The sequence below is a fragment of the Arachis stenosperma genome, chromosome 5 (genome assembly GCF_014773155.1).
Source record: "Arachis stenosperma cultivar V10309 chromosome 5, arast.V10309.gnm1.PFL2, whole genome shotgun sequence".
Lineage (NCBI taxonomy): Eukaryota > Viridiplantae > Streptophyta > Magnoliopsida > Fabales > Fabaceae > Arachis > Arachis stenosperma.
In genome coordinates, this window is record NC_080381.1 from 127,636,257 (window position 1) to 127,648,203 (window position 11,947).

The 11,947-nt window shown below is 28.7% G+C and overlaps 2 protein-coding genes across 2 annotated transcripts; one reads left to right on the plus strand and one right to left on the minus strand.

Annotated features, from left to right (window-relative positions):
* The first annotated feature begins 1,882 nt into the window (after positions 1-1,882).
* On the plus strand, positions 1,883-4,879 carry LOC130982747 (uncharacterized). The gene is made up of 6 exons (XM_057906824.1): positions 1,883-2,121; positions 2,192-2,519; positions 2,920-3,054; positions 3,244-3,329; positions 4,401-4,506; positions 4,594-4,879. Exons 1-6 carry the CDS (start codon positions 1,889-1,891, stop codon positions 4,669-4,671), a joined length of 966 nt encoding a protein of 321 aa, XP_057762807.1. The 5' UTR covers positions 1,883-1,888; the 3' UTR covers positions 4,672-4,879.
* Positions 4,880-6,860: 1,981 nt separating this feature from the next.
* LOC130983115 (NAC domain-containing protein 54) lies at positions 6,861-11,486 on the minus strand. Its single transcript, XM_057907297.1, has 3 exons — positions 11,289-11,486; positions 10,381-10,658; positions 6,861-7,220 (listed from the first exon to the last, which is right to left on the minus strand). Exons 1-3 carry the CDS (start codon positions 11,443-11,445, stop codon positions 6,897-6,899), a joined length of 759 nt encoding a protein of 252 aa, XP_057763280.1. The 5' UTR covers positions 11,446-11,486; the 3' UTR covers positions 6,861-6,896.
* Between the last annotated feature and the right edge of the window lie 461 nt (positions 11,487-11,947).

An 11,947-nucleotide genomic window follows, 5' to 3' on the forward strand; every position in this document is an offset into this window, starting at 1 on the left:
TCTTCTTAATTAAGGAGTACTAAAACTCCAAATACATTAACTTTTGTTTAACTCTTTAAGAAGAGTTTTAATACTCTAAACCTTCCAGGAGTATTGGGAACCGATTCCATACTCCCCTAATGTTTGGAGTTTTAAAATTCCTTTGCATTATTAACATTGTAATGTACGTTGGTGCAATATCCTAAATAATTTCATTAATAAAGCTTTTAATGTATATTGACAAAATTATTAATTAATTAATATATTTTTTTGTAAAACTACCAATATATTAATTATAACTTTTAAAATATATTTTTAATAAAATAACAATTATGGTTATTACCAAATTTTTTATTTTGATGACTTACTATTGAAAATTTAATATATTCTATTGGTATATAAATTATTAAAATTATTAAATTTGTTTATAAATTCTAATTAATTAATAATTTTTATTTTTATTTATTTTAATTATTTGTTTGATATTATAACTTATCTCATAAAATTTGAAAATTTTTGAATAATAATTTAATTATTTTAATTACCAAAATAAATAATTTGTAGCGTACTTACCAATTTACACTATATTTATTTATTTCGTTTACATATGTGTATTTTTTTAATTTTCATATGTCTTGTTTACACATAAAAAATTATCTCATTTATAGTATAAAACGATATATATGTATTTATAAATAATTAAATATAATTTTTAAAAATAATAAAAAATATTAATAATTTAAATTAGACAAAATTTTGTAAAAATGGAATGTTTCAAATAATAGAAAAGATAAACGATTTTAAATAATAGAAAAGATAAACCGTCCATTTTAAATAATAGAAAATATGGACACGTTAACACGTCTACTGTAAAAGCACATAAGTGCAACGTTAACTGCCTATTGTTGACACAGTTATTAAGATAAAATTAGTTAGAATTTACACTAAAGCAATTCAGATAATATTTCAAATTTTTAAATGACAAAATTTTTAAATTTTTTATGTACCCTCTTGAATATTAATTTTTAAATTTAAATTATATATATTTCAAATTTTGTTTGTCACATGAGAGTGTATAAAAGTTTGAAATATAATTTAAATATAGGTGATTTATTTGATGACACAGTTAATGAAGATCACGACTCTATCGGCATAGAATATAAAATTTTTTCTATTTAAGTTGGTTGTACAAAATTTGTTACAAAGTTTAATCCAATTTAAATTATTAATATTTTTTTTATTTTTAAAAATTATATTTTATTATTTATAAATACATATATCTCGTTTATACTATAAACGAGATAATTTTTTATGTGTAAACAAGATATATAAAAATTGACAAAAATATATATATATAAACGAAATAAATAAACGTAGTGTAAATTGGTAAGTACGCTATAAATTATTTATTTTAATAATTAAAATAATTAAATTATTTATTTAAAAATTTTAAATTTTATGAGATAAATTATAATATCAAATAAATAATTAAAATAAATAAAAATAAAAATTATTAATTAATTAGAATTTATAAATAAATTTAATAATTTTAATAACTTATATACCAATAGAATATATTAAATTTTCAATAGTAAATCATCAAAAAAATTTTCTGTAATAATCATAATTGCTATCTTATTAAAAATATATTTTAAAAGTTATAATTAATGTATTGGTAGTTTTACAAAAAAAAAAATATATTAATTAATTAATAATTTTATCAATATACATTAAAAACTTCATTAATGGAATTCTCTAGGATATTGCGCCAACGTACATTACAATGTTAATAATTTAAAGGAGTTTCAAAACTCCAAACCTTAAGGAAGTATTGTAACATCCGCCTTGATCGTAGATATTTAATAACTAATTAATAGATTCTGGAACTGCAACCGCAAGAAACTCAAGAATGGCAGCGGCAGCAATACTTTACCACTACCCATGTCCGGACGGTGCTTTTGCTGCTCTGGCGGCACACCTCTATTTCAAGGCAACTTGTCTCCCTTCACTCTTCTTCCCCAACACCGTCTACCGCCCTCTCACCCCCCACGATCTTCCTCTCACTCAAATCTCCCATCTCTACCTTCTCGATTTCGTTGGCCCTCCTCATTTTCTTCAAGATATCTCCGCCAAAGTTCAAAGGTACTAACTCCTCTCTTCAATAATATTCTTGTGATTTTAATTTGACGTGAGTGTATTGAATTGTATGTAGTGTGATCGTTTTGGACCATCACAAAACTGCACTTGAGAGGCTAGGGAGTGAGAATTTGGGGGCTAAGAATGTTGATAAAGTGATTGATATGGAGAGGAGTGGGGCTACTATCGCCTTGGATTACTTCAAAGAGAAGCTTATGAATCATGATGCTGTTAAGCACCAGTCTGTGCTCGATGAATTTGAGCGTGTTCGGCAACTCTTTCGCTACATTGAAGATGGGGACCTTTGGAGGTGGAAACTGCATAACAGCAAAGCTTTTAGCAGTGGATTGAAGGATTTGAACATTGAGTTTGATGTTAGAAAAAACCCTTCCATGTTTGATCAAGTAAGTATTTGATTACATTTTCTTTCCCAACTTCAGCAAGTTTCTTTTTGCAGTCTGTGTTGTCTTAGTTATTATGCATATGGGTTTTGTTTTGTTTGATAAGTTTCTAGTTGCATGAAGATGTTATCCTTTCTTTTAACTTAAAATTTGTGTGCAAGTTCAGTGAAGACTGAAGCAAATTTGGAATTCAATTAAACTATGATATAAATTCAGTTCCTCAAGATTGGCTATATGCTAATGTTATCTAAGCAAGTCTTTTTTGCTACATTGAAGGATTTGGGGTGAAGCACCAAAAATATCTTTATTGAACAATTAATATATGATATAAATGAGACTACTGGATGCTTGAAATAAGTGACAAAATTTTATTTATTTATTTTTTTTTTCTGAATAATGGCAGTTGCTTTCTTTGGACTTGGATTGTGTTATTAGTCAAGGCATGAAGAGCTTATCACACAAACAAAAACTAATGGATGATTGTATCTCCAAGTCATATGAGATAGCCCTCGGTAACGGTGCATTTGGTTGTTGCCTGGTATGCTTGATGTTTCCTCTTCATAACTTACATTTGCGAATTACTTCATGTTGCTCTTGGGTCTATTAATTTGTACCGTATAAGTTTTGTAGATTTGCTTATACGTTTTCTTTTGCTTCTTAAAAGGAGATGGCAAAAGGTTATGAAAATCTTTTTGCTAACAACACCTTTATCTTTATGTAATTGGAGGCTGTTGATGCAGATACAACACTTTCAGAGTTAAGGAGTGAATTGGGACATCAACTAGCTATTAAAAGCCAAAAAATGAAGTTGAGGTTCGTTAATTTCATTTTTGGTTGTTCCTATCCTAAGTATATTATAGTTGCAGCAAATAGTGTAGAGGTTTTATGGAAAACTTGAAAGGACATGGGTTTGTCTGTATTTTATTGTTACATGACATACTTGGAAGTTGAGAAATAGAGTTATTTTTTGACAAACATAAACCTGATTGGAATATGAAAATTATAAACTTGAAATTGGCTTTGAGATACTAGGTTAAATAACTATCCATTCTCTCCCCAACAAAATTAATGGAATGTAAAAGTGGCTCAGATTTCATGCTAGATGAGTTGGTTTGAGAAATCAATGAGTTGATGAACTATAACTGGTTCCGTGAAATGCCTTGCCGCACCTTGTCCTCTTGATGGCCATGCTGAAGGGAGTGGGATGTGTGGAGGTGACAGAAAGAAGTTAGGGAAGGCAAAGTTTATCGTTCGGGAGGAATCTGAGAAGTATTAATAGGAACTTAACTGCAAAGAGATGATAGGGTGCAAGACATGTGAAGGCACGATTGAGGCAAAAGAGGATATCTGTCACTGAAGGTGGTAATTTTGCATGTGGCATAAGGTATAACTGATAAAGTAGATAGAATGAGTTTTTTGTGTGGCATGAAGAGGTTTTGGTGTAAGTGGTTAATCCACGAACTCGCATGTTTTTTCCCCAAAAAATAAAAACTATTATAGAGGTTGTAAGATAGGAAGCTTCACTCTGTTTGTAGTCTTAACTCTCACATGTGTTTATACTTCAATCCCTTTTCCTTTAAACAAATACACCCTTAAGAAGCATAGTGACTTGAGGATAATGTCATGGTTTGTTCTTTGAGTTCAACATTCTGTAACAAACCACAAACAAAGAGAATAGAAGGAGTAGTATGATTCTGTTATTCAGCCTACATTCTTGATGATGGTTAGGAAATTATAGAACTGATTGCAGGATCTGAAACTTGTTTCGCAAGTTTATATAATTTCATATTCTCGTTATCTTTTGTCGACCCAAAATAAATGTCATTACTTTTTACTATTTTCGATAATTCATATCTCATGTTTGTGATCCACTTCTAATTTTAGGGGTATCGGAGCTATTGTATATAAAGTAGCAGAGCTTGAAAATGATCACAAGTTTAAAATAAGCCTGAGAAGTGTGGAAAATGAAGATACAACGCCAATCTCACAGGTTAATTATTCTTTTACCAGGTTTGTTCATGTTACTTGCTGTAGGACTCAAACTTGTAGCTAATGTGCCTTTGGCCTCTTTGTTTAGGAATTTGGAGGCGGCGGACATCGAAACGCAAGCTCTTTCATGTTAAGCTGTGAAGAATTTGAGCAATGGAAGGTGTGAGATATGAAACACATGATTGCAACTGTGTAAGGTGATATTATGCATTTTTCTTGTTCTTTTTAATTAAATTGTAATTCATGAATTTTCTTTTAACTATTTAATCGGTATCAATGTAATTGCTCAGTGTAGATGTAACTTAAATCGTTCTTGACTAACCCGCTACAATAGTTGTTTTCTATAGGCTATTCATTCTTCTTCGTTTACTAAGTTGACTTACTTTCTAGTTTCTACTCTCGGATGATTGAATACCACAACTCCATACCCTCTATTCAATAGTAGGAAAACAATAAGTAGGTTCGAGGGAAAAACAAAAAAGAACACGTCTCTTATTCCGGTCATGCCATGAAACTACGAAAGGTTCTAAACTTGTCCGATAGACCTGTGATTCTTATGGTAGGAATGACATGAGCTACTTAACTTTGAAGCTATAGTTGTTACTGTTAGGGAATAGGGAGCAGTCAAAGTCGGAGTGGAAATGAGGTAAATAATTTACGTGAAGAATGATAGATTTAATATACCAATCAGGAAGAAAGGAAGCAAAATATCTTGCGCTAACACTCTGAAATGATATTTAATATATTCAATGGTAATTACAATATAGTGTATTACACTTAGTTTATAATACGATTTGCAATACCTAGTAAGTATTAGAGAATATAATAAAAAATCTTAGTTTATATCGCTTATAACACTTAAAATTTTACCAAATTCTATAATATTACACTTACTACGTTACAAGTAGAATCTCACTTACAAGTTATACCGAAACTTTGGATTGCTTTGTTGCTTTGCTTGGTGCATTGAGGGTTTCACTTTAGCTCCTATTTATAGCCAAATGATGCGTACTAAAGAAACAATTCTAGCGACAGAACGTAGACTTTTTTTGTTTTCCATGACGGATCAGAGCACTATTTAAAGGTTTATTCTTGACCAATAGATTGTTGCGTATACAACGTGAGATTCGAATTTCCGATACTTGCTTAAGCAAACTAGTGAGTTAAGTTATTTACAAAACTTAGATATTTGAGGATTAAAATATTAGAAACATTATCTCTGTACTGCTTCATATATATTATCTTCAACTTTCAGTGGGAATGATCGAAGAATATATTATTAATACAAGTGATATTTTAAACAGTTTTTCGCCTTGACTAGTATTTATAATAATCTTCAACCACTGCAAGAATCAATGCTACAATGGTCTCTTCAGGATATATCTATTAATATAATTATCTAATACAATTAGTCTTGCTCACTAAGGTCTTCTACCTTAGGCCTATACTCATCTAAATGGTAGAGAGTAGTGTTGATAAATTGTTGTGAAATATATAGCTAAGATTAATAAAATAGAGTAGAAGTGAAGAGAATGAGAGAAATTATTGGTATGTTATATGGAGCACCCAACAGACCTATTTATATCATTCAAAAACAAATTGAAATATGAATCAACTCAAAAAATACATATGTAAATAATTTATAACTGATTCTATCTAGGTCAAGGTAAGAATATTCATATCACATATAACATTTCTTTCAGCTTATGAGGCAAAACATAAATAAACTTATGTCTTTATTAAAAAATATTAGGATGTTATTAACCGTGCTGAAAGGGCTAAATCATGAAACCACTAACCAACATATATCTTTAACAAACTTCTCAAGTCTCTTCTAATGGCGACCATGTCAAGCATAGTGCTTATTAACGAACTCCAATACACATAATAATGTTTTGAATGCTTTTAAAATAATTCTCGTAAGAGAAGATGCACATTAAAAATTGGTAGCGCCATTTTTTTTAATCGAACTATAGTATTATATTCAATTGCCTTTCAAGTGTTATAATCCCTTTCATAGGGAGGAAAAAAAAAAAATAACATAATGAAACTTACACTTTGTGTGTGGTAGTTTTTTTCTTTATTCCACAGGTGAACACCCACGTAACCTCGAGATGAGGTTAGTACAAAAATCCAAAATAATATGACCCCTAACAAACCCACCCAAAAAAAAAAAAAAAAAAAAAAACAAACCAAACCATCCTCACCAATTAATTAACCATAATAATTAGAGTAAATAAAGTGTTAACTAGTATCTTAATAATAAAAATAAGTTAATTATGGTGTAAATTAAAAAAAAGTATTTAGATATTTTTTTTATTAATTACTATATATATGATGAGATGTTCCCAAAGTTATTAATTATTGACCACCAATCTTGAAAAATATATATTAGCTTGTAAATGTAACATGTGAAACTTCTTCACCACCAACCATATTTGGTGCATTAGAAGAGTACCATGCATCTTCTGTGATGAACTGCATCCATGAATCATCTTTGTCTTCCTCTTCCAAACATGAAGATGAAACCCCTGCTATGTCTGGTGACATGGTTTCACAATACTCATTATTATTATTACTATTATTGTTATTATTATTGATTATGGTTTGTGAGCTCTCAATTAGTGAAGACATGTTACTACAATGCCCTACTTGCTCTTCAACATCCGTACATATTCCATTTTTCTTGAACACACGGCACAAAGCATAAGTATCCTGCAATAATAAAATAAGTCACCAATAATTAAATATAAATATAATTTATTATAAAGTATTAATAACACCAAAGATTGTTGAGTAGGGTGATGATGATCCAATAATTTAAAATATTTTAATTTCTTCCCAAATTGCTTTTTGGTCTTCTTTGGCCTTATATTGTTTGCAATGGTCAAAAACAGTTTAGTCAAAAATTGTGGCTCTAACAGATCTGCACAAATGTGTACGTACAAACCGTAAAGTACAATCTCCACACAAATCCATGAGATGAACATTCAAAGAATACTAGATGTCTTGTCCATTTTGTAATCAAGTTTGAAGACACTCACCATAGCCTACTAAAAGTGAGGAACATATATTATAATAGGTTGAACAAAATTTATCATTTTGAGTTAATATTTAGTTAACAAATATATTTTTATACATAATATTAAAAAAATGTAAAATTGATTAAATTTTTAAATTTTTTATTTTAATGGTATAAAAATATAATATTAATCTATAATATTGATTAATATTTATGAAAAGTGTTTGTGACTAATAGTTCTCTGATCTTTAATTATTTTCTTTATTAAATTATATTACAGCTTAACCTAACAATAAAGTAATGCATTCATTATTGATTGGAATCTATTGATTAATTTTTTTCCCTCATATCCCCTCACCTTTTCTATTTAATATTATTATTGTTACTTATTCTTCTTCCTCTTCTTCTTCTTATTCAGCTTCTATGTTGGTGTAATAGTACACTATGAGTATCAATTGGTGTATTTTGGGGTTTGGAGGAATAAAGTAAAAAGTGACCGACACAGAGAGAAAGTGATGGAGAAGGAGTTGCTTTATGCGGTGCCAAAACAACCCTTCATTCATGGCTTAGAGAAATAGAATCTAATAATTCTAGATGAGGATAACATTAACATACACACAGGGATGATGATGAAAAGAAAGATAACAACGACAATTGACAAAGACATCAAAGGAATAGTTTAAAATATTTAGTTAATTATTATTGGATCCTAAGGATCGGAGTATAGGACTTTTGTCTCATTACATTAATTAATACTCAAAAAATAAAAAAGAGATAGAGGACAATGTGAAGCGCAATAGTATAGAGGAACTTTGTCATGTAGAAGTATTAGAGTAACACAAGCAACGAATATGTCAGCAATACGTTTATAGAGAAAGTAACATGTGAGAGAAAGTGTGATAGAGAGAGAAAGAAGAAAGAATTAGAATTACTATACTATAATATAAAAGTAGTTATGGCTTCCCATGCAAGCCATGCATGCAATTTGTTTACACACGTCCTAATTTAACATCTTATACTTCTAGTGTCTATGACTCTTAATTTGGCCAATAAATTTTTATATACATTGAATATGAATCGAACTTTTAATATTTAAACAAAAGTGAACTAATTATTCGATTAATTTAAGTTAAATATTTTTTTCAATAATTCTACTGCTTAATTATATATTAATGATATTCATACGTGAATGCTTAATATATTTATATAAAAAAATAAAAATATATAGAAGTAATATTAATTATCACAATAAGAATGAAAATTACTGCTTTTAAATTTTTGTTTTAAAAATATTGTCTTTAGTATAAAAGACGGACCAAATCAAAGATGATTATTGATTAATGCAATTGATAAAAAATAAACTTTTATATATCATTAGAGTATAAGTTTGGTTATTTGTCATCATTATCGAAATTTATAAAGTTTTTTTGCAAATGAAAATAATATAATGAAAGAAAAAAGCTTTTGTAATTGGTTTAAGCATGGAACTTGATGCTTTTTGGGTCAAATATATGGTGATGACAAGTGTGGATACACACACAAGAAAAAGAGAGTAGAGGGTGTTTGAGTTTCTGAAAGTAGGAAAAGGGTCAAGTGGGCCACCAGAGACCACAGTTTTGAAGCTAACAAAAACATTTACTTTTGTACGATGTGACATGTAAAGGTTTTTCAATTCTGTTATTCATCATCATCATCATCATATTCAAGTCTTTAATTCATCCCCACTTCTTCAACTACCATTCCCTTTCTTAGCTTCTCCGAGTTCTAATAAAATTGAGACACACCTTAATTAATTATTTTGTACCCGGAAATTGTTAGGACATCATCATTATTCCCTTCAATTGTCTTTAATTAATTCACCACCTCAGAATGATAAACATGGCTTAATAATTATATATCCCCTAAAACTGAGACACAGAAATGATAATTTTAATTAAGTAGTGAATAACCGTTTTTTAAAAATAGTAAAAGTAACTGTGAAAGACTGTACTGACTTGTAAATTTATGTTCAACCTATGATATGATACAGTAATTAACTATACAAGTCTAACTAACAACTAAGTCTGTCTGCTACTTTATTATGAAAAGTTATTAAAACTGTAACAAAATAATAAGAATAAGTTTCACTGACTTCTCATAAACTTAGACGATTTTATATATATTATTTTTAAAGAAATACTAGGTAAATATTTTTTTTAAATCAAATCTAATAATTTTTTTTCTACTTCTTATGCGCCTCTTTTTATTTTTTAATTGATTTTAATTATGTTAATAAATTGTTAGACCAACTTAATTATTAGAATGACTTAATCATGTAATATTATGGTTATTTTTTTTATCTGTAAAATATATATTAATTTCCCTATACATATAGCATAGTAGGCTTCTTGACATGAAAAATCAAGGTTGTTATGTTAATATAACCTTAATATAGCCTAAGCTAGACTAAAAGCAATTAAAGCTAAATGTAATTTATCTTAAGTATATAATTGAACTTCTGGACATGTATCTCCTTAGCATTTAACGTATAAGGATTATCATATAAATTATTCTATGTGTACACTAAAATTAGTCACCAATATAAAATATATATTAGAATATAAATACATATAAAAAATAAACTAAATCGCACTTATATTTATACATAAATATATTAGTAGATAATTTTAATAAATGATTTTAGTATACAAATAATATTTTTTTAATCATATAGGTTATTGTAAATGGTTGAAAGCTTATGAAACCAACTCTCATATAACATTTTTCACTCTTAGCATTTGGTGCAACTAAATAAAGCTTATGGTGCCCATTTATGAATATCCAAAAGTAGGTGTAATTAGACAACGATAATACCTGTAAACCGGTGGTGTCTTCAGAGTCCTTGTCATCGAGACGATATTCGTGCATAACCCAATCAGTTCTGATTCCGTGAGGAGCCCTTCCTCTATAATAAACCAAAGTCTTCTTCATACCAATTGGTCTGCTTTGGCTTGAAACTCTCCTGTCTTTACCTGTTGATTTCCAGTACCCTGCTCGTGTTGCTCTATTTGTTCTGAATCCGTTAGGGTATTTTCTGTCCCTTGGTCCAAAGAAATACCACTCTGGATCTCTACTCGGCAAAAATGATTTTTCTAGAAACAAGCAAAATGTTCGACTTTTAGATATATAATCATTCATCTGCATGCGTATCAAATAATTGTTTAGGCTTTTGAAAAATAAAATGGTTCTTGACATTGAAGAGCTGTAGCTAGAATGCTAGGTCAAAATGTATCTCATGAATATATTTGAGGATAACAAAGTAAAAACATAAATTGATTCATTACAGTTCAAAATGTATACAGGAATTTGAAAATCAGTATTATATATTATTATTATTATTTTGGCAAGATATCAAAAAAGAAAATTCTTTTATGTTTGAAATTTAGAAATGTAAATGTACTGGGAATAAAAAGAAAAGTGAATGATGTACTGAGTCATTTAGAATAATATTATTTGTTGAATTCTAGTGATGTTCAAATATTATCGTTTGAGAAAAAAAGGGAAAAAAAACAAAGGAAGAAATAATTAGAAACATGAATGTATAATTAGTTTCGAATTAACTTAGTTGACTAGTGAACTTAAGACATAATGATTTGGAAATGACATAAGAAGTTTAAAACTTGAATGCATAACATGTTTTAAAACGAAAAGGAAAAAACAAGACTTAAGAAAACTAAAGGAAATTAATTATTATAAGAAAGAATGCAAAAAAAAAAAGAAACCTGCTAATTCCCATGGTTCACATTTGTAGAGATCAACCTCAGGAATGATATCAAGTTCAATTTCTTGGCCATTGATCTTCCTCTTTAGATAATAGTTAACAAGCTCTTCATCTGTTGGATGAAACCTAAACCCAGGTGGTAATCCAACTGGTGACATTATATTATTTTTCTCTCTTGTATTGATTTGATTGTTAGAGATCTTAGTGTTCTGCAAAAGTGTATTCATTCATCACACCCCATCATTGCCAATAAATAGAGCAAATAAAGGAACCAAAGTTCCTTATCTTTGAGTTTTTTTAAATCTTTCTTTTTCTTTTACAGATTTACAGATTCTATGGCATAACGTTTGATACAAGCCTTTCCCCTATAACTCACAATAATATATTAATTAATACCATTCTTCTATCATTTTTAGTTTCCACCATATTTTCAATCCGAAAAGTTAAAGATTAATCTGCTGCATTTAAGTTCTATTTAATGATGTATCGTTGACAAATGAATTATTATATACACAAAGTGTAACTTAATTTTTCGACATTTACTTAAACAGACAAGTTAGCTGCTCACTCCACCATCCTAATTATCATTCTTCTATAATTAATTTTGTGCACCCTATTAGATTGTTCTGATTTTTTAATACCAATTAAATCCTCCAAATA